Below are 20,768 nucleotides of genomic sequence, written 5' to 3'. Positions count from 1 at the left end.
TTTAGGTGGGACAACAACTAGAGTTCATGGGTTAAAGGAGAAAGGTGAAAAGTTTACGGGGTAAATGAAGAGAAACTTCCTCACTCAGAGCATCATGAGAGGATGGATTGAGCTGCCAGTGCAAGTTTTGCATGATTTCAATATTTAAGAGAGATTTGGATAGGTACATGGATGGCATAGATATGGAGGGCAATGGTTACGGTGCAGGTCAATGGGAGAAGGCAGTTTAAATGGCTCGACATGGACTAGATGGCCTGAAGAGACTGTTTCTGTGCTATACTCTATCAACTAATATAAGATACACTCTTGTCTTGACAATCTACCTCATCGCAGTCTTGCATCTTACTACCTGCACTGCACCTTCTCTTTAACTGTAATACCTTATTCTGCATCCTGCTACTGTTTTCCCTTGTCACTGAGCACATTCACAGGAAAGCAGCATCCATCATCAAGGACCCCCATCTCTCAGGCTATGTTCTCTGCTCCCTATTAATATCTGGCAGGAGGTACAAAAGCCTTAGATCTCACACCACCAGCCATCAGGATCCTGAAGCAGCATAGATAACTTCACTCACCTCAATGCTAAAATGATTCCACAAACTATAGACTCACTTTCAAGAACTCTACAATTCATGTTTTCAGCCTTATTTATTTGTTTTTTATTACTTGCACAACTTGTCTTTTGCACATTGATTGTTTATCAGTCTTTGTTCATGTATAATTTTTCATAAGTTCTATTCTATTTCTTTATTTAGCCATGCACGTCTGCAAGGAAATGAATCTCAAGGTATTAAGTATGCAGTTACATAGATGTAATTTGTTAATAAATATATTTTTGACTTTGTACTACCTCAGTGCACTAATATGAAGCATGGATGGCATGCAGAACAGTTTTTCACTATACCTCAGTACATGTGATAACAATAGATCAACTTACAAAATATTATTTAACAGCAAATGAAAATATGTTATGAATGAGAGTATGCTGTTCCAGCTGTCTCCCAAAGCCTACCTTCTCTAAACATAAGTTCATCCAAAACTCTCTGCTTGTGTCTGCATTTGCTCTGCTCTGTTCAGCAGTGTCTGAATTTAAACATTTCCATCCTTGTGCCTAAGGTGGGCACTGCATTGATGTGTCAGGCAGTGTAACTGGTTCACAGCTCCAGTTACTCCAGTTCAGTGCCGAACTCTGTGCTGTTTGTATTGAACAGGTGAATATCCCCCAAGTGCTCCAGTTTCCACCCACATCTCAAAAAGGTTCAAGCAGTTCAGTTAATTTGCCTCTACAAATCGGCCTTGGTTTTGGTGCATTATTGCAGAATTGAGAGAGGATCAGATACAGAAAAATAAGTAAGGAAATGGTATTGATGGGATTGCTCAGAGAGACAGCTGATAAATGACCTCATCCTATGCTGTAAAGAAATATCAGAATTGAAAGCACCAAGTCTCCTCCCTTTCTAGCTCAGTAATGCCCCGTGGTGTACGCAAACCTCTAACTGAAACCTTTTGTACAACATTCCCAACACTGATAGCTGTGCATTTACCCTTCTACAGCTTAAGCTGTGGAAACTCTTTCTCAATCTCTCTACTTCCCTCCTTTAAAATGGTCCTTAAAATCCTCTTCTTAACCAATTTACCTGAGCCAAATTATCAACTGATAGTTTCATTATAAATCCCCAAGTGGCCACCTTCTCTCTCCGCCTTTGCAAAGGAATTTTTCAGAATATCTTGATTTTTTATTTTAGATGTTAAGGGAGATTTGGTGTGAAAACCCATGCTTTGCATTCCTGCTGGCTGACTACATATACAAACCGTGATTAAAAAAACGTAATTGGAACATTTATATGGTGATTCATTCTTTTATACAGTGATTTTCAAATGCAATAACTTAACTGGAAAGCCTTGGAGTATTAAAGCAATTCATTGGAGAAGGAAGCAAGCGATTGACTAGTCTTCTTTAATAAACTAGAATTTTAACATAGCCAAAAGAGAGCAAGGGGAGTTTTCATAAGCCACTAATGGCATTTTTGTCAGCCCCGAGTACTGCATCTAAAACCTTTGCTATCGTCCTTTTTCTTCAAGAGCTCACAACCCTTGCAAGTTCCATACCATGGATCTTGACTTGCCCGTTGCCCCAGCAATCCAACCCTCCCCGCTCTTCCCATCACCACTATGTCCCCTTCTTCCTTCCTTCTTCCTTCAGAAATTTTTCAAGAATTTCAGAAATTCCTTTCAGAAATTTTAATCCTTCCAAAAAGTTCCTAGCTCACTCATAGAGAATAGCATGGGAACAGCTCTGAAGGAGCTGTATCAGTCACAGCCTTTCCAAAACTAATGAAATTCTCCTACATTGCTATTTGAAAGATTCAAGGCTATGATTAAAATCTTGTAATATGGACACATAACTTTCATCCTCAAAGGTAGCACAGTTAATTTATAATTAGAAACGTAAGGGTACAAGAACGTCATTTCAGGGTTTGGTACACTTGCTTTCATCAGTCAGGGCATCAAGTGCAAGAGTTAGGATAGCATGATACAACTGTTCAAGACATTGATAAGACCACACATGAAGTACTGTATGCAGTTCAGGTCACCCAGCTATAGGAAGGATGTCATTAATAAGGTGTAGGAAAGTTTCACAAGCATATTAGCAGTACTGGAGGAGTTGAGTTATAAGGACAGACTGGTTAGGCTGGGGTGTTTCTCCCTGGAATATTGCAAGCTAAGGGTTGACATAATATAAGTATATAAAGTCATAATGAGCATAGGTAAGGTGGATTTTGCACAATCTTTTTCCCACAGTAGAAAAATCTAAAACTAAAGGCCATGGGTTTAAGGTTAGAGCGAAAAGATTTAGAGAGAATCTAAAGGGCAACATTTTCACATGGAGGGTGGTGGTAAATGGAAAGAACGACAGTGGTAAAGGAGGGTATAACTGCAATATTTAAAATACATTTAAACCAGTTTCTAGATAAGAAGGGTTGTGAAGGGTATAGAAAAATGTAAGCAAGTGGTACTAGCTCAGGTAAACAACTTGATCAGCATGGATGAGTTGGAACAAAAGGCCTGTTTTCATGAAATGAAAAACTCTGATTCTAAATATTTTGTTTAAAGATTTGGTTCTTTCTAATCTGAACAATTCTGTACATAGGGATGTTATTTTTTCCAACTAAACTTATTTTGGGGTTTTTTCACATTTAAGGCATGGGTCTCCAACCTGGGGTCCACAGACCCCCTTGCTTAATGGTATTGGTCCATGGCATACAAAAAGTTTCAGATCTCCTGATTTAAGGGGTTAATACATTTTAGATGCTTAAACAGAAACCTGAAAGTATGACGTAGAAATGCATTTGTCTCAAGTACATTTGAGATGGTGCTCCAGTACTGTATATTGTGGAACCAATAATGGAGAAATCTTATTTCCTATTTTGCGTAATAGACCAGGGTTAGTTAGTAATTTCAAATTATCCTCTTGGAAACAAAGAACATATATAGAATTTAAAATGTGTTTGTTTAGTATTTGGGATCTGGGCATAAGCTAAAGACAGAGGTCAGTATTATCAGGTTAAAGGGAGCAGCTTATAATGGTGCCAATTGAGAGGTAAAGCTGAGTAAAGCTCCTAACATTTTAAGAAATCAAGAAAGAATGACCAAGAAATTGAAACTTAGAATGAAATAGAATAAAATAACTGGAAATATGCAAAATACAGAATTAAACATTTTCACAAGTTCATAAAAGAGTGATTCGTGAAAATAAATATGGATTCATTGAAGAATAAGGACTTTGAAGATAAATTAAACAGACATTTTGAATCAGTGCTCAATGTGGAGAATACAAAGGGCATATAGCCGGGAATCAAAGAACTAATGAAAGTTGGAAATGAAGCAATTAATAGTATTAAAGGAAAAAGTACCATAACTATTTAAATAATGAACTCAATATACCATGAACAATGCAGATGATTTGCTTTTCTAAAATTACTCATATTCTAAAACAGTCACAGCACATTGGAAGTTTTGAAAGAAAATGGTAGTGCATGGTAGAACATGATAACAGAGCACTTTGAGAACTACTGAGTTAGGCAGTGTCAACAAGGAGTCTTGATAAATTAATCATTGTAACAAACAGAGATTTTTGAGTTAGGGTAAGGAGATTGGTGTATGGAGATATTTAGATATGAAGCAACGTGAAATTGTTGCACAAAAGTAGTACTTGTCAGAGTGGAATTAATCTTGTAACATCGTTTTAAATTTGGAAACAAGCAGATTATTTTCAGGATGACGAGTTTAACTGATGAAGTCCTACAAGAATTAATATGTGTGCCTTTCTAAGTGAAGGGATTAAGATAAATATTTCCAAATTGGCTAGGTGGGAAAGTAAACTGTCAGCAGGATCAGGAGACTGTAGAAAGATACGGAAATGTGACCAGGTGAGAAGGTGGCCGACAGCATATAAATTAGAAAGTGCGAAATTAAGAATTGTAACCAAAATAATTGAAAAAGCTTTAAGAAGAGAAATGGTATATTCACCTTCAACATTTTAGAGGGGAGATGGGTAAATTTGGTTTTCTCTGAAGATGGCTGATATCTACATCTCACTCCTTGAAACTCACATCACATTTAATTATTCCTTGGATGTATACATCAAGAATTGTGACTTGTAGGATCATGAACCTAGTGCTAAAGGGTCGGGCTAGATGGGGTAGATCTTCCTCAGTTGTCATTCATACTTGCTGAATGGCTTCCTTCTTTGTTGTAAATTTTCTTTGAGTCAACTCTTTTTGAACCATGAGATTATGAGATTACAGAAAGAGAGTGTAGTTTCATTGAAGAGGTTCCAGGTGTCCCCTGTACAATGAAGTCAATCTTTATGCCTTATTGTTAAACTGCAATCCTATCTAATGTCTACATTTTGCATTAACCCTCAGCGACCACTTTATTAATCCACTTAAAGGTTCGATGTGTTGTGCATTAGAGATATTTTTCTGCACACCAATGTTATAATGCGTAGTTATTTGAGTTTCTGGTGCCTTCCCGTCAGCTTGAACCAGTCCGGCCATTCTCCTCTGACCTCTCTCATTAACAAGGAGTTTTCAGCCACAGAACTACCACTCACTGGATGTATTTTTTCACACTGTTCTCTGTAAACTCTAGAGACTGTTGTGTGTAAAATTCCCAGGAGATCAGCAGTTTCTGGGATACTCAAACCACCCCATCTGGTACTAACAATCATTCCACAATCAAAGTCACTCAGATCACATTTCTTCCCTATTCTGATGTTTGGTCTGAACAACAACTGAACCTCTTGACCATGTCTGTCTGGTTTTTTTTTTTGCATTGAGTTGCTACCAGGTGACTGGCTGATTAGATATTTGGATTAACAAGCAAGTGTATGGGTGTACCTAATAAAATGGCCACTGAATGTATGTCAAGTAATTAATCCAGCCCTAGCTCAAAGTTTGAATTAAGAATTTTTATATTGGACTGTTAAATATTTTGCCAGGATTTCAGATTTCTGAGGTTATCATGGAATAACTTGTTTACCTGCACAAGCAAGCTGTTGACAATATTAGAGAGGATTTTCTCTCCAACTAAGAGGACAGACGGGGCTTTGTTTTAACATTGCATTCGATAACTGTCATCTATGATATCTGTCTTAGTGATGCACTGAAGTGAATCAAGGCTTGGGATTCTGGAATAAAGATCTCCATGGCAGTTATTGGTAATGATAACCATGGCTGCTGGCAGAGGCACAATGGGTTTCATATCTTAAACATGTATGCACCATCTACTGTGATTTCTAACACTTTTGCACACTTAAATTAGATTCTGCTGCAGTCTGAGGTAGTTCACGCTGAAAATGTACAATATAGAGAACGTTCAGGGTTTGGATTCTTGAAGGTGAAGTTGATAACTCATTTTATTTTAGAGTTAACTTATTTTCTTAGGGGCAGATTATTCATCATACGGAAGGTCACATTTACCCTCTTTGCCCTTTCTACCCCTATTCCAATTAATTGCACCCAAGGTACTCCCATCAACAGATGCCTTACTGCATTGAATCCATGAACTTCGTCTGGATATGTAAGGAAATTTGGCTAAAAATACAATCCAGCTTACCTGACAAATCTGAATCCCTATTGATTTACTTGGAAAGTGTTTGCTCGTGGTTAGGAATTACTACGGTATATTGTCTCAATATGTTTAATAATTCCTGTAAAATCTAATATAAAAATAATTAATTTGAACTCTGAGAAAGGGCTGGCATAAATACAAGATTTGTACACTAGATGGCATTACAGTTCAACAATAAGATGTAAAAAAATTTCATTGCACAGTGACACAGTGCTGCTTCACTAAGATCATACCTAAGATGCACTCTCTCTGCAACCCCATAATTTCATGGGTCAAAAATAGTAGACACAAAGAAAATGTTCTTGTAATTAAGGTGATAATACAGTATAAACCTTTGATAGTACCATTTTGTTCTTGCTGTTATAAAATGCTTTGAATTCCCAGAGAAGAATATTAGCCCTGGTTCTTCTGAGACTGATGAGCCGAAACACACACCAACATCGAGACATACCAAGAAAGGAAAAGAAAAGGGTGATAAGAGTGACAAAGACAAAGGAAAAGATAAAGGCACGCCGCTCAAAACAGATATTCCGGTATTTTAGTTTTCTCTATTTTTCATCTTGTTGTCTTTTGGAAAGGGCACTAAGGAATCATTGCCTCTCAGCAATGTTAGATAGCAAAAGATTTGTGAAAAAGTACAAGTAAAAATATCTGGTAATTCTAGTTCATAATAAACTAACGGGTGCATGTTTTCACATTCCAGAAGGTGTCATCTGCTCTTTTGTGAGGCTTTGGTCAATCAGAGATCCTTGCCCTCTGGAATTCTCATGAGGGTATTTCAGGAAGGGGTCAAGGAAAGGATCAAGACTTGACCACCATTTGTGTGGTTTGGTTGAAGAGGCCAGCAAGGGATAAAGCTAATACTGGTGTATTTAGGTGAGGAAGTGGGGAGGGATTTGAACTTCACTGGCACAGGCATTAAAGGATTTTAGAGAGCAAATGATGCAATCAAAGGGGCAGGAGCACATGGATCAGAGGGTTGAGGGTTTGTTCAGGATTGTTTTGGTTGTTGGGAGGTTTACATATAATGCAGGGAGAGGCAGGATTTAGTTGGGTACTTTATATACCTACTGGCCTATCAGGCCTGCACTGCAATAATAAAACTTAGTTATTCCAGGGTGCTCAGCAACAAATGCCACCAGCAATCAACACATCCAAGCTCCCCTGCAATAAGCTCTTGGAAACACTGCATGGGGAATAATGTGACCCTGCAAAACCCTAATGCAGAGAAGCAATTGCAAGATGACATGGAGCTGGACTCACAGAGAACTGAAAGCTTCAGATGAGCTAAAGAGGAAGATACAAAAGAGAAGATGGTCTAAGAAATAATCAAAGGGGTGAACATGATCAATTATAAGATAATAAGACATGAGCAGAACGAGTCTTTTTGGCCCATCGAGTCTGCTGCACCATTCAACCTTGACTAATTTATTATTCCTCTCAACCCCATTCTCCAACCTTCTCCTCATAAACCTTGTCGCCCTTACTATCATGAATAGTAGGGTTACAGGGTTGCCGGAATACAGGGTTGCCGGAACCTTCAAGTCTCTGGCGCTCCTCCCCTGATTGATTGATGATTGTTTTCACCTTTGTCTTATTTATCAGTGCATAGGTGCATTGTTTTGTTGCTCTGATTATGTTCTGTCTGTATCATTTGTCTTTGCTCAGTCCTAAGTTTACCTACCCTGTGTGTAGTGAGCCTGAGTTCTCCACAAACCAATACTGTAGTAAAGATTCTTTGTTCAACTCCATCTTTGTATCTGGTCTCATCTTCACTTGGATACACGTGGTCTAAACCTCTCCTGGTAATTCAGTGGTTGAAGAATCAAACCCAGCCTGGTACCTCTGCTTTTACAGCAAGACTGAGCCCTAGCATGGAGCCAATGAAGTATGAGCATCTCCAATCAGTACTGGCCAGCCAGGAGGTCACAGTGAGTGGACATGAGTGTGTGCTTCGGCAGATCCTGACTGCCCTCCAGAGGCTCACTGAGATCAGCAGGATGAGCCAGCAAATCCCTGCTGTCTTTCCAGCTTCCAAGTCTCCAAATCTGCCAGCACCCAAGCAATTTGATGGCAATGTAGGGACATGCAGAGGGTTTCTTCCTCAGTGTTCTCTGGCTTTTGAGCTGCAACTCAACAAATGCCTCTCTGACCACCACAAAGTGACATATATCATCTCATCTCTCTCCTCTCTGGCAAAGCTCTTGTCTGGGTGACAGCACTCTGAGAGAAGAATTCACCAAGTAGTGCAGACATATGCTTCTTTGCCAGGGAGATGAAAAGGGTGTTTAACTACCCAGTCAGTGTACAAAAGGTAGCAAACCAACTCCTCCAACTTTGTCAGGGTACCCATACCATGGCTGAATATACAATAGAGTTCTGCACCTTGGTAGTAGAGTGTAGTTGGATCACTGAAAACCTAATGGCCATGTTCCTCAGTGGGCTATCAGATGAAATTAAAGATGCATTGGCAGCCACAGACCCCGTGGAAGATCTCGAGAATGTTGTCAATACCTCCATTCGAGCTGTCAATTGTCTCTAGGAAAGAAAAGAACACCACAGTGAGTCCGCTAGGGCTGCCAGTCTCAGTGCCCCTTTGCCTCATCATCCTCACTGCAGTTATGCTTGCCCCCAGCTCCCCTCAACTTCCTCCAGAGCAGTCGACACAACTTGACAGAACACAACTTCCTCCAGCTGAGCAGGACTGGACAATGAAGGAAAAGTGCTGTCTCTACTGTGATGAGCCGGGCCATTTCCATTCTGCCTGTCCTGAGTTGTTGGCAAAATGTTCAGACCCGTCCAAGGAAGGGTGGTCTGTGACAGCTTCCACTATTCTTCCCAGGTCTACTACATCTGGGGTCATGCTGTCTGCCTCCATCTCTTAGGGCAAACAATAACATGCCCTCAGAACCTTTGTAGATTCTGGCACAGCAGGCAATTTTGTGGACCTCGAGTTAGCAAGACATCTCCGAGTTCCCCTGGTCCATCTTGACCAACCAGTTATGACCATGGCTCTGGACAGAACACCTCTGGGCCCAGAGAGGATCAGCCACTTCATTGCTTCCATCTGTTTACATATTGAACAGCATACCAACACTATCCAGTTTCACCTTATTCATTCTCCTGAGTTTCTGGTGCCCTCAGGAACTCCACAACCCACAAATTGACAGGACTACTGGTGGACTCCATGTATGATCTTCTTGCTACCAGGACACCTGCCCACCCACCTCTCGCAAACTTCTTTCTGCCTCTCCCGAATTCTTTCCTGGTATGCCGAGTGATGTTCTCCAAGAGATGCTAACTCACTTTGCCTTCATGTTTTCAATCCTGAGTTTACCTTCCCTGTGTGTAGTGATTCTCAAGTCCTAGCCTATGTTCTCTGCAAACCAAACCACAAATAAAGATTCTGGTCTTCTCTGCACTTGGGTTCAGCTGGTCTAAGCCTTTCCTAGCAGTCCACTGGTGAAGAGATGGAAGTTCAACATAACAACCCTAGATCGAGCCTAGCCTGGCCACCATCCCTGTTACACTTTACCAATCAAGAACCTATCAAACTCTAAATATACACAATGACTTGGCCTCCACAGCAATCTGTGGTAATGAATTTCGCAGATTCACCACCCTCTGGCGAAAGAAATTCCTCCTCACCTCTATTCTGAGGGAACATCATTTTATTCTGAGGCTGTGCCCTTTGGTCTCACACTCCCCCACTACAGGACATCCTCTCTACATCCACTTTCAATATCAATGAGCTCCACCCCCTCATTCTTCTCAACTCCAGCAATTATGGGCCCATAGTCATCAAACAATCCTCATATATTAGCCCTTTCATTCTTATGAACCCCCCTATAAACTCTCTCCAAAGCAAGCACATCTTTTCTTAGATAAGGGGTCCAAAACTGCTCACAATGCTCCAAGTGCAGTCAGACCAATGACTTATAAAGCTTCAGCATCACATCATATTCCAGACCTCTCGAACTAAATGCTAGTATTGTATTTGTCTTCCTTACCATCAACTCAACCTGAAAATTAATCTTCATGAAATCCTACACAAGGACTCTCAAGACACTTTGCACCTCTGATTCCTGAATTTTCTCCCTGCATAGAAATAGTCTATCCCTTTATTCCTTCTACCAAAGTGCATTACCACACAGTTCCCTAGACTAGATTCCATCTGCCATTTATTTGCCCATTCTCCTAATCTATCTAAGTCTTTCTACAGATTCCCTGCTTCCTCAACACTACCTGCCCTACCACCTACCTCTGTATCATCCACGAACTTCGTCACAAATTCTGTCACCCAAATCATTGACTTGTAACATGAAAAGAAGCAGTCCCAACAATGACCCCTGCAGAACACCACTAATCACTAGCAGCCAACCAGAAAAGGCCCCCTTTTTTCCCACTCTTTGCCTCCTGCCAGTCAGCTAATTTTCTACCTATGCTAGTATCTTTCTTGTAGTACCTTGGGCCCTTGTTTCACAGCCTCATGTGTAGCACCTTGTCAAAGGCCTTCTGAAAATCCAAGTAAATAACATCCACTCTCTCTTTTGTCTATCCTGCCTGTTATTTCCTCAAATTTCAATAGATTTCTCAGATAAGATTTCCCCTTAAGGAAACCATGTTGATTCTAGCCTATTTGAAACATCCTTAATAATAGACTCCAACATCTTATTCCAACATCACTGAAGTCCAGCCTATAATTTATTGTCTTTTGCCTCCCTCCCTTCTTAAAGAGTGGAGTAACATTTCTGATTTACCATTCCTCCAGAACCATTCAAGAATCTAGTGATTCTTAAAAGATTACTATTAATACCTCCACGATCTCTCAGCTACCTCTTTCAGAGCCCTAGGGTGTAAGTGCACCTGGTCTAGGTGATCACCTTCCTTCAGATCTTCGAAATAGCAACAACAATCACTTCTGCCTTGAGACTCTTGGAATTTCTGACATATTGCTGGTGTCTTCCACAGTGAAAATTGACACAATACATTTAAATTTGTCTGCCATTTCTTTGTCCCACAGTGATATAATAGAAAGATTATTAAAAAAGGCAAAATGGATCACCTTAAGGAACATAAAGGGAAGGCTACACTGTTGGGTGTGGACAGAGTGTTAGAGAGATTACAGAGCACCATTGATTGCAAATTTCAAATCTATGCACAGTCACTTGAACAGTAGAACTGATTGGGAAAAGAGGTGTTCAGTTCCCATATTAACCAGGAAATAGTCAGTGTTAATATATAGAGAGCACAGAATTTCCAACTTGGAGACAGAAGAAGGTTTAGCCAGTTTACAGCAAATCCAACATGAATTGGAGGAGGTATCAAGTATAGAGTTAATAACTCTCTATTTGTATTTATAAGAAATGAAGGTCGGCAAGCTATGATCATTATTGTGGAAGTAATCTTTTAAGTCAGTTTGAATATTGTTAAGCAAAAAGGAAAAGAGGTTAAGGTTCTAAATTTGGATAAGGCCAAATTTGCTACACTGAGAAGTGATTTGGCTAAAGTGGACTAGGAAGAACCTATTGAAGGTAATTCAATATCAAGGCTAAGGGACATTTTAGTAAATTCAAGGGATCAGGTAAAATATGTTCTCACAAATAAAAGTGTGGGACATGCTAAATTTAGATGTGCCCAATGGCAAAGTGTTTAGAGAGTAGGATAAAGAAAAACACAGAGGTAGTCAGACACTGAAAGCATAATGAATTCTAGAAGAATATGGAAGGTATGGGAGTAAAAGTGAAAATAAATGAGGAAAATGTAAAGCGGGTATAGAAAAAGTATTGCAAGTGAGATCAAAGAAAATCTAAAGCTGCTTTATAGAACATGAAGAGCAAGTGTATACAGTACTTTAGGAAAGAATAGATTCTAGTAGGTGTCAAAAAAGTCAAGAGTGTGGAGGCTGTAGATCTGGTAGGTTCATGTGAATATTTTGTTACTACAGCATGTTAATGAAAGAGGGAGGTTATGCTGATGTTTTTAATGTGTGAGATATTACATGACATAAATACAGTGAAAGTGGAAGGATAAGAGGCATATTGTTGAAAAAAATAGAAAAAATCTCCAGGTCCAGATGAAATATATATCATGCTGTTAAAAGAAACAAAGGAAGAAATTATGGAGTCTAGTTACAATTTTTCAGTCTCCCTGGTTACAGTGAATACTGACCAAGGTTTAAAGAACTGCTCATGATATACCACTGTTTGAACGGGGAGAAAGGAAAAATATAGATAATAACAGGTAGGCAATTTAGTGTAACTTCAGTGGTGGCCAGATTATTGGAATCTATTTTAAGAGACAGAAAAATGCAGCTTACTTAGGCTAGTCACCCCGATTTGTTAAGAAAAGCTGATTTCTGATTAACATGGATTAACTTTTGCAAATGTAGCAAGGTCTTTGATGAGACAAAGAAGGCTGGTTGAGAATGGCCTTGGAACTGGTAGGGTGTTACCAGTAAGGTTCCCACAGGGCTCAGTACTCACTCCCCAGTGTAAGTGTAACTTCATACCATCATTATGATATATGACACCTTAAGATTCCTTCTCCCTACTTAGTAAATATCTTGACACCTGATTTCCAATATTGACTCATCCATGCTGCTCAACCTGTTGTTGTCCTCTGTCCACATCATTCTCACCTACTATCTACCTATGTTGAAAATAGGCAAATTACGTTAGTTGCATATGTCATACAAGGTCCTTCATTTGCTATGGGACATAATAAGAAGAATATGTTGTTTAATTTTTATGTTTTTCAGGTACGACAACTTAATTTGACAAAACCTCATTTCACATTCCACTACATTGTTGACTATGGTGAAAGTGACAGTGTTGACATCAAGAAAGATACCAATCGACAAGATGAAATCCATGCGATGAAACGGGCCTGGGAGGCTGCAGAACCCGGAAGAGCTTTCAAGGTAATTCAGTATCAATAAGGTAATGTGTTTATCTTGGTAATGGAGTTAGTAGTGTGTGCACCTCATTCAATTTGTAAAAATATTAGTTTTTATACAAAGAATAAACTTGCACTTATATATCAATTATAACCATAGCTTATCCAAAATTAGTAGTGCAATCAAGTACGATGTTCTCCAAAGGGGTTGTCTATTGGCAGGTCCTCTGGTGGCTGCAGAGGCCGATCCAGAATCCACATAACTGGGACGTAATGCGCCAGCATGGGTAACCACCACACAGTCCTTATCAGTTCAGGGTCCAGGTCCAGTGGCCTGGCTTGCATGGTGACTGAGGACTCTTCATTGCTGCGGTCTTCCTCCACTTTCGCTGTCATTGTGAAATGTCAACATCTTCCACCTGCTCCACTATTGAGGTCTTGGTTGGATTGCTTTTTGTCTGGAACCTTCCCCTTGACTTTACGGCCGTGGGTGACCCTACCAGAAGCTAAGTGCTGAGGATTATCATGGTGGAGAGGATTGTGAGTTCCTGAGATCCTGAAAGTAATGTGATCATGACTTTAGCCATCTGGCACTTAGCTCCTGGTAGGGTCATCCACAAAGGCAACCAAACTTACAACAAAAACAATATTTTTTTAGAAAGTACAGTGGATTCCAGTTACTTGATGCATCAGTTAATCAGGGCAGCTACTTATTTGGGACAACTCTTAAGGACAAAAACTAATCGAGAAAGTTGCCCAGGTTTCCTTCATGTATTTGGGACATATACTACTTAATTGGGGCAGGAGACTCGTCAGTCACATGCACATTTTGTTTTATAAAATTTTTTTATTGAATTTTCAAATAGATTACAGAAGGAAAAAAAATTACGAAAAAAAATTATCAACCCTTCCCCCCCCCAACTCCTCCCCCCTAACATATCCCTATAGAAAGAGAAAAAAAAGAGAGAAGAAAAAAGAAAGAAAGAATGAATGCCTGGATATCGGAAGAGCCCCACATGCTCCATGGAGTTTATAATAGCTTTAATATGTATATTTATTTATTTCCCCAGATAACCAATAATTTTATCTTCAGAGCACCTATATATTTAATCCTAACTTTCATAGATAAGGGCACCAAATTTTCATAAATATTTCATACTTATCTCTTAAATTATAATTAATTTTTTCAAGTGGAATGCAGCTAAAAATTTCATTCTTCCAACGATCTATACTTAAGTATGAATCCGATTTCCAAGTAACTGCAATAGCCTTTTTGGCTACTGCCAATTTTTATGAATCCTTTCTGATATTTATTCAGTTTGGATTTCGGGTTTTATCCCTTCAATATCGCCTAGTAAAAATAATGTTGGATTATATGATACAGGGGGAGAAAGGTAAAAATTTGTGAAATATTAATTGAGAGTAGTGATATTACTTTTTCCTTTCTTATATATACTTTTTTATATTACGGGGGAGCTGGGGGAACTTTGGATTGATTGCGATTGCCATGACCCGTACAATGGAGGGGGGTAATGTTGTGTTTTTTTTTATTCACAACATTAGTAGGGGGGTATTTTGTTATTTTTTTCTTTATAATCTGTTTTTCTTTTATCTTTCTTTCTTTGCCTGGACAATCAGGGGGGAGACACATGGAGAATTTTAAAAAGGTTCCCAAGGTACTATGAAAGTTGAAAGGTTAGGTATTACTATAGATTGGAGTAACCCTGTTAAAAATAATGACTAATTTAGTGAATTTTTTAAGTTTTAATGTTAATGGGCTTAATGGACCGGTGAAAAGAAAAAGAATTTTAACATACGTTAAGAAAATGAAAATAGATATACCTTTTTTACAAGAAACACACTTAATGGAGATAGAACAGCAGAACTTAAAGAGAGATTGGGTCAGAAATGTTATTGTAGCTTCACTTAATTCAAAGGCGAGGGGAGTTGCAATTTTGGTTAATAAAACTTTACCAATTAAAATACAAAATGTATTAATTGATTCTGCAGGGAGATATGTAATTATACATGGTCAATTTTTTTCAGAACTATGGACTATGGACTAAATATTTATACACCCACCAAATGAAAATGATGTAAAATTTATACAAGAGGCCTTTTTGAATTTGGCTGACACACATGACAAAATATTAATAGGTGGAGATTTTAATTTTTATCTACTCAGTTTTAGATAGATCAACAAAGGTTGTTACAAAATCAAAAGTAGCAAAATTAACTTTATCATTGATGAAAGATTTAAATTTGATTGGTATATGGAGAAGAATTAATCCAAAAGAAAGAGATTACTCATTTTATTCAAATAGACATAAAACTTATTCAAGGATAGATTTTTTCCTATTATCAACGAATATTCAAGACAGAGTGAAAAAAATGGAATATAAAGCAAGAATATTGTCAGATCATTCCCCCTTGACAATGACAATGATAATGATGGATAAAGAGGAATCGATTTACAGATGGAGATTTAATTCAATATTATTAAAACATCAAGATTTTTGTGATTTCATGAAAAAGCAGATTCAGTTTTTTTTAGATACAAATTTACATTCAGTTGATGATAAACTTATAGTATGGGAAGCAATGAAGGCATATTTGATAGGCCAGATAATAAGTTATACTTCTAAAATTAAGAAGGAATATATGGTAGAAATAGATCAATTGGAAAAAGAGATTACAAAATTAGAAAAAGAATCTCAAAGATATATGACAGAAGAAAAACGAAGACAACTTGTTAACAAGAAGTTACAATATAATACACTTCAGACATATCGAACAGAAAAAGCAATTATGAGAACTAAAAAGAGATATTACGAACTAGGTGAAAGATCACACAAGATTCTTGCTTGGCAGTTAAAAACAGACCAGATTTCCAAAACGATAAATGCAATTAGAACAAGTGTAAATAAAATTACTTATAAACCTTTAGAAATTAATGAAACTTTTAAGAATTTTTATTCTGAACTGTATCAATCAGAATCACAAAATGATAATGTCGAGATAGAAAAGTTTTTATCACAAATAACTCTTCCAAAATTGAATTCAGAAGAACAGAAGGGATTAGATATGCCTTTTACATTAAAAGAGGTCGAAGAAGCTATAGGATCACTTCAAAGTAATAAATCCCCAGGAGAAGATGGTTCTCTGCCCGAATTTTATAAAAAGTTTAAAGATTTACTAATTCCTCCTTTTATGGAGTTAATATACCAAGCAGAAAGAACGCATAAACTTCCAGAGTCTTTTTCGACAGCTATTTTAATAGTATTGCCAAAAAAAGATAGAGACCTTTTAAAACCAACATCATATAGACCTATTTCTTTGTTGAATACTGACTATAAAATAATAGCAAAAATTTTATCTAATAGATTATCTAAATGCTTACCAAAATTAATACATATGGATCAAACAGGATTTATCAAAAATAGACAATCGGCAGATAATGTAACTCGGTTACTTAGCATAATTCATTTGGCACAAAAGAGGGAGGAAATGAGTGTGGCAGTTGCCTTAGATGCAGATAAAGCATTTGATAGATTGGAATGGGATTTTTTATTTAAGGTATTGGAAAAATATGTATTAGGAGTATCTTTTATAAAATGGATTAAAACCTTAAATACTAATCCCAAAGCTAAAGTAGTGACAAATGTTCAAATTTCAATATCATTTCAGTTAACAAGGTCAACTAGACAAGGTTGTCCATTATCACCTGCTTTATTTGTGTTGGCAATAGAACCATTAGCTGAATTAATTAGAACGGACCCAGATATTATGTGTTTCAGAGTTAACCAGGAAGAATATAAGATTAATTTATTTGCTGACAATGTTTTGCTTTATTTAACAAACCCATTGTATTCGCTACGTAAATTATCTTCTAGATTGGAAGAATATGGGAAAATATCAGGCTACAAAATAAATTGGGATAAAAGTGAAATTCTACCCCTTACTAAAGGAGATTATAGTCAATGTCGACTAATAACTCAATTTAGATGGCCGATAAATGGAATAAAATATTTAGGTATAAGAGTTGATAATGATATAAAGAATTTATATAAATTAAATTATTTACCATTATTGAAAAAAATTCAAGAAGATCTTGATAAATGGATGACATTACCAATAACATTAGCAGGCAGAGTAAATGCTGTAAAATGAATATATTCCCTAGGTTACAATATTTATTCCAAACACTACCAATACAATTACCGCAGAAGTTTTTGCAAGAGTTAAATAAATTTGTGAGGAAGTTCCTTTGGAAAGGTAAGATGTCAAGAATATCGTTGGAAAAATTGACATGGAAATTTGACCTAGGAGGGTTACAACTTCCAAACTTTAAGAATTATTATAAAACAAATCAACTTAGATTTATTGCATCTTTTTTTGATGAAGATAAACCGGCATGGATTAGAATAGAATTAGATAAAATAGGAGAAAATATACCAGAAGATTTTATATATAAGTGGGAATCTAAATGGATACGGGAAAAGAAAGAATCTCCTATATTAAAATATTTGATTGATTTATGGGATAAGATAAATGTTGATGATGGGATGAAGAAATCTTTATTAGCAAAGAGACCTTTAATTCAAAATAAACTTACTCCTTTTACAATGGATAACCAACTTTTATACAATTGGTTTCAAAAAGGGATTAGTTATATAGGAGATTGTTTTGAAGGAGGCATATTAATGTCATGTGATCAATTAAAGAATAAATACAAAATATCAAACAACACTTTTTTGTTATTTCTAATTAAGGGCTTATTTAAGAGATAAATTGGGTCAAACAATGTTATTGCCGAAACCTAATGAAATAGAAACTTTAATTCAAAAAGGAAAAATTTTTAAAATTATTTCTTGTATGTATAGTTTGATTCAAAAACAGGCAATTAAACAAGGAATTCATAAGTCAAGACAAAAATGGGAAACTGACTTGAATATTAAAATTTAAGAAACAAGTTGGTCAAGACTATGTCTTAACAGTATGACAAATACAACAAATGTCCAGTTAAGATTAGTGCAATATAATTTTTTACATCAATTATAAATTACACCACAAAAAATAAATAAATTAAACCCAAATTTATCTGATCAATGTTTCCGATGTAATCAAGAAATTGGTACTTTTTTACACTCTACTTGGTCTTGTTTTAAGATTCAACCTTTTTGGACAAATTTAAGAATTTTATTGGAACAAATTATTGGAACACAACTTTCACATGCACGTGTTGTGGCCATTAGATGCTGCACCATGCTTAGAGCAAAGTTTTTAAATAGCATCAGTTGTGTGTTTTTGTGTTCAAAAGCAATGATTTTTGTCACTGAGAGTTGGCGAGAAATAAGCAGTAAGACAGTACAAGAATTCAGGCTTGGAGATGTCAGAAACGGCTGGGGGTGAAACTGAAAAGATTTCATTAATGCAACGCATTAGGAATTACAAAGAATTTGAACGTATCAACAATCATCTTAAAAGTTACAATACAAATGGAGATTTGGAGGACGCAATCATCAAAACATTGTATAAAGGCAGTTCATTAGCTGTACTAGCAGTCTGCACTGATTTTGTTCATTACATACACTGGATGAATTCCTTAGTTGATAACTATTAGGAACTAATACACAGTTTTATAGTTCTGTACTACTATTGATAGAATTCTAATTTGTTTCTGTATTTCATTTAAATACAAATTTAAATTTGTTTCTCAGTTTGTCTTTTTATACCTTTTAACTATTTCCATTAAACTTTGACAAATTGGAGCAGCCACTTAACTGAGCCAAAATGTACTGGTCTCGATGAATCTCAATTTTAAGACTCCACTGTATTATATTTTAGACAGAGGCAGTACCAATTCATTTACAGCAAGGTCCCACAAGCAGTACTGGTCTAAGATTTTGTTAGTGATTTTGGTTCAGGGATAAATATTGGGTAGAGAACTACCATTAACTTCCCCATTCATTTTCAAATTGTAACCGGGGACCTTTTGCCTCTCTCTGGAAGGCAGACGTAGATATAAGTAGTCCCTTGGTACTCCTGCAAAAATATTTGAGTGTCAAACCTTTAAAATGGGGCTTGAACTCCCAAACTTGCCACTAAGATGAGTTTACTGCCACTGAGCCATTTTTTTTTTTTGGCAAATCCAGTTCCCAGCAGTTCTGGCTATGTATCAAGAGATTTGATGTTCTGATTTGGGCAGCAGAGATATGTGGTGTTTGGGACTGAGATGTTATAATTATTGTTCATTATGTTTTTCCAGTGCAAAACATGAGATTCAAAACACTGAAACCTGATATTAAATATAACATAGGAGACGCAATAGGCAGCATTTTGACCTGAAATGTCCACAATTCCTTTCCTCCCACAGATTCTACTCAACCCGCTGAGTTCCTCTAGCAGATTGCTGCTGCAGTAAACACTCACACATTCCATCTCTAAGTAAGGAGAGATTTAGAAGAAAAGTGCCCACCTTCTGGGGCTTCCTTAAAGGCCATAGAACTGTGAAAATGAGTCAAAGTGAGAATTCTAAACTCAGAGGCACAAGTGAGAACACATCTGTAATACTGGGTGATTTTGCATATAATAGGTTTGGATCACAGCACGGCATGCGATAAATAATGCTTTCAGATTGCTTTGCAGATCAGTATACTTCAACAAATGACAGAACTAATGCATTTACTTAAGCTAACCAAATGTCTGGCATAAATGTAGGAAACAAGTGAGAAATAGTGAACATGACTGAGAGAATGCTGTAATAGATTAGAAATCATAGAACAGAGAAATCATTTGAGCTCATTGCTCAACAATTTGCAGCTGACTCTATACTGACAATAAATTTTAAGTATCATTTAAGATGAAGCTCAACAGAAGTTGCCTTGCGGGCAAATGCACAATCCAGAAGGAGGTGGATGATGGTCTCATCTCCATCACAACCACATTGAGGGCACAGATAGCAGCTGTGTAGAGAGAACCTGACAGAAAACACCCTTATGGCCTCCATCCAAACATGCTCCTGGGGTTAATCTTAAAATTCTGCTACTGAGGCAGTCTAAAAAATAGCTGTTCATGATGAATAAACTCTTCTCAGGCTTCCAGCTGGGTACATATATCAAGTTTAGCCAACGTTTCAATGACAAGCTCTACCACCTTCATCAGGGATGATGCCTCGGCATGTCTAGTCCGGTGGTATATATACCCTGTTATCCATCCCTCCTGATTGGTTAGCCCTCAACCAATCAGGTTTCTGCTGCCACACCTTGCTTACAATCGAATTCCAATTCTTACTTAGAGCAAGACCTTTGTCTTTGTTAAAATTCTTTTTCACTAGTTTTATTTCAATGGCTTCCTTCATTGGGCAGTCTCAAAAACCACTGGCACAACACGAAGTCAGTCCTATGGCCATTGCGAATGCAATATTCTGCTACTGCCAATTTCTCTGGGTAACCCAAATGGATACACTGTAGCAGTTGTGCTACACATAGCGCTGGAATAACGACACACAGACGGTGAGTTGCAGTTGCGTAAAAGATTTAAACAAACTTCGTGGGCTCGCTTTTAAGCCCTCCCGTTTCCACCCTCCCCAGGCGGGAATGCTGTAGGGGTTGCATATTCACAGTCCTTTCCTGCACGTGGGCTTTTCCCGTTGCTGGTGAAGAAGGCCTGGCGCCCTTTTTGGGGCCGGCCTTTCTGCCGGCGCGAGCCATTTTGTGAGCCGGTTCGAGTGGGCT

The 20,768-nt window shown here is 37.5% G+C and overlaps 1 protein-coding gene across 2 annotated transcripts in view; it reads left to right on the top strand.

The window, feature by feature from the left end:
- adgb (androglobin) overlaps nt 1–20,768 on the top strand; it is a 226,354-nt gene that overhangs the window by 184,498 nt on the left and 21,088 nt on the right. For both annotated transcript variants that reach the window (XM_059986363.1, XM_059986362.1), the window contains exons 31-32: nt 6,520–6,668; nt 12,896–13,057. In XM_059986363.1, the coding sequence (XP_059842346.1) occupies nt 6,520–6,668; nt 12,896–13,057 (311 nt within the window). The remainder of the gene's footprint in view (nt 1–6,519; nt 6,669–12,895; nt 13,058–20,768) is intronic.

Source organism: Hypanus sabinus, chromosome 12 (genome assembly GCF_030144855.1).
Source record: "Hypanus sabinus isolate sHypSab1 chromosome 12, sHypSab1.hap1, whole genome shotgun sequence".
In the NCBI taxonomy this organism is placed as follows: Eukaryota; Metazoa; Chordata; class Chondrichthyes; order Myliobatiformes; family Dasyatidae; genus Hypanus; species Hypanus sabinus.
Note: the sequence above shows the minus strand (reverse complement) of the source record. Positions and strands in the feature narration are given on the sequence as shown.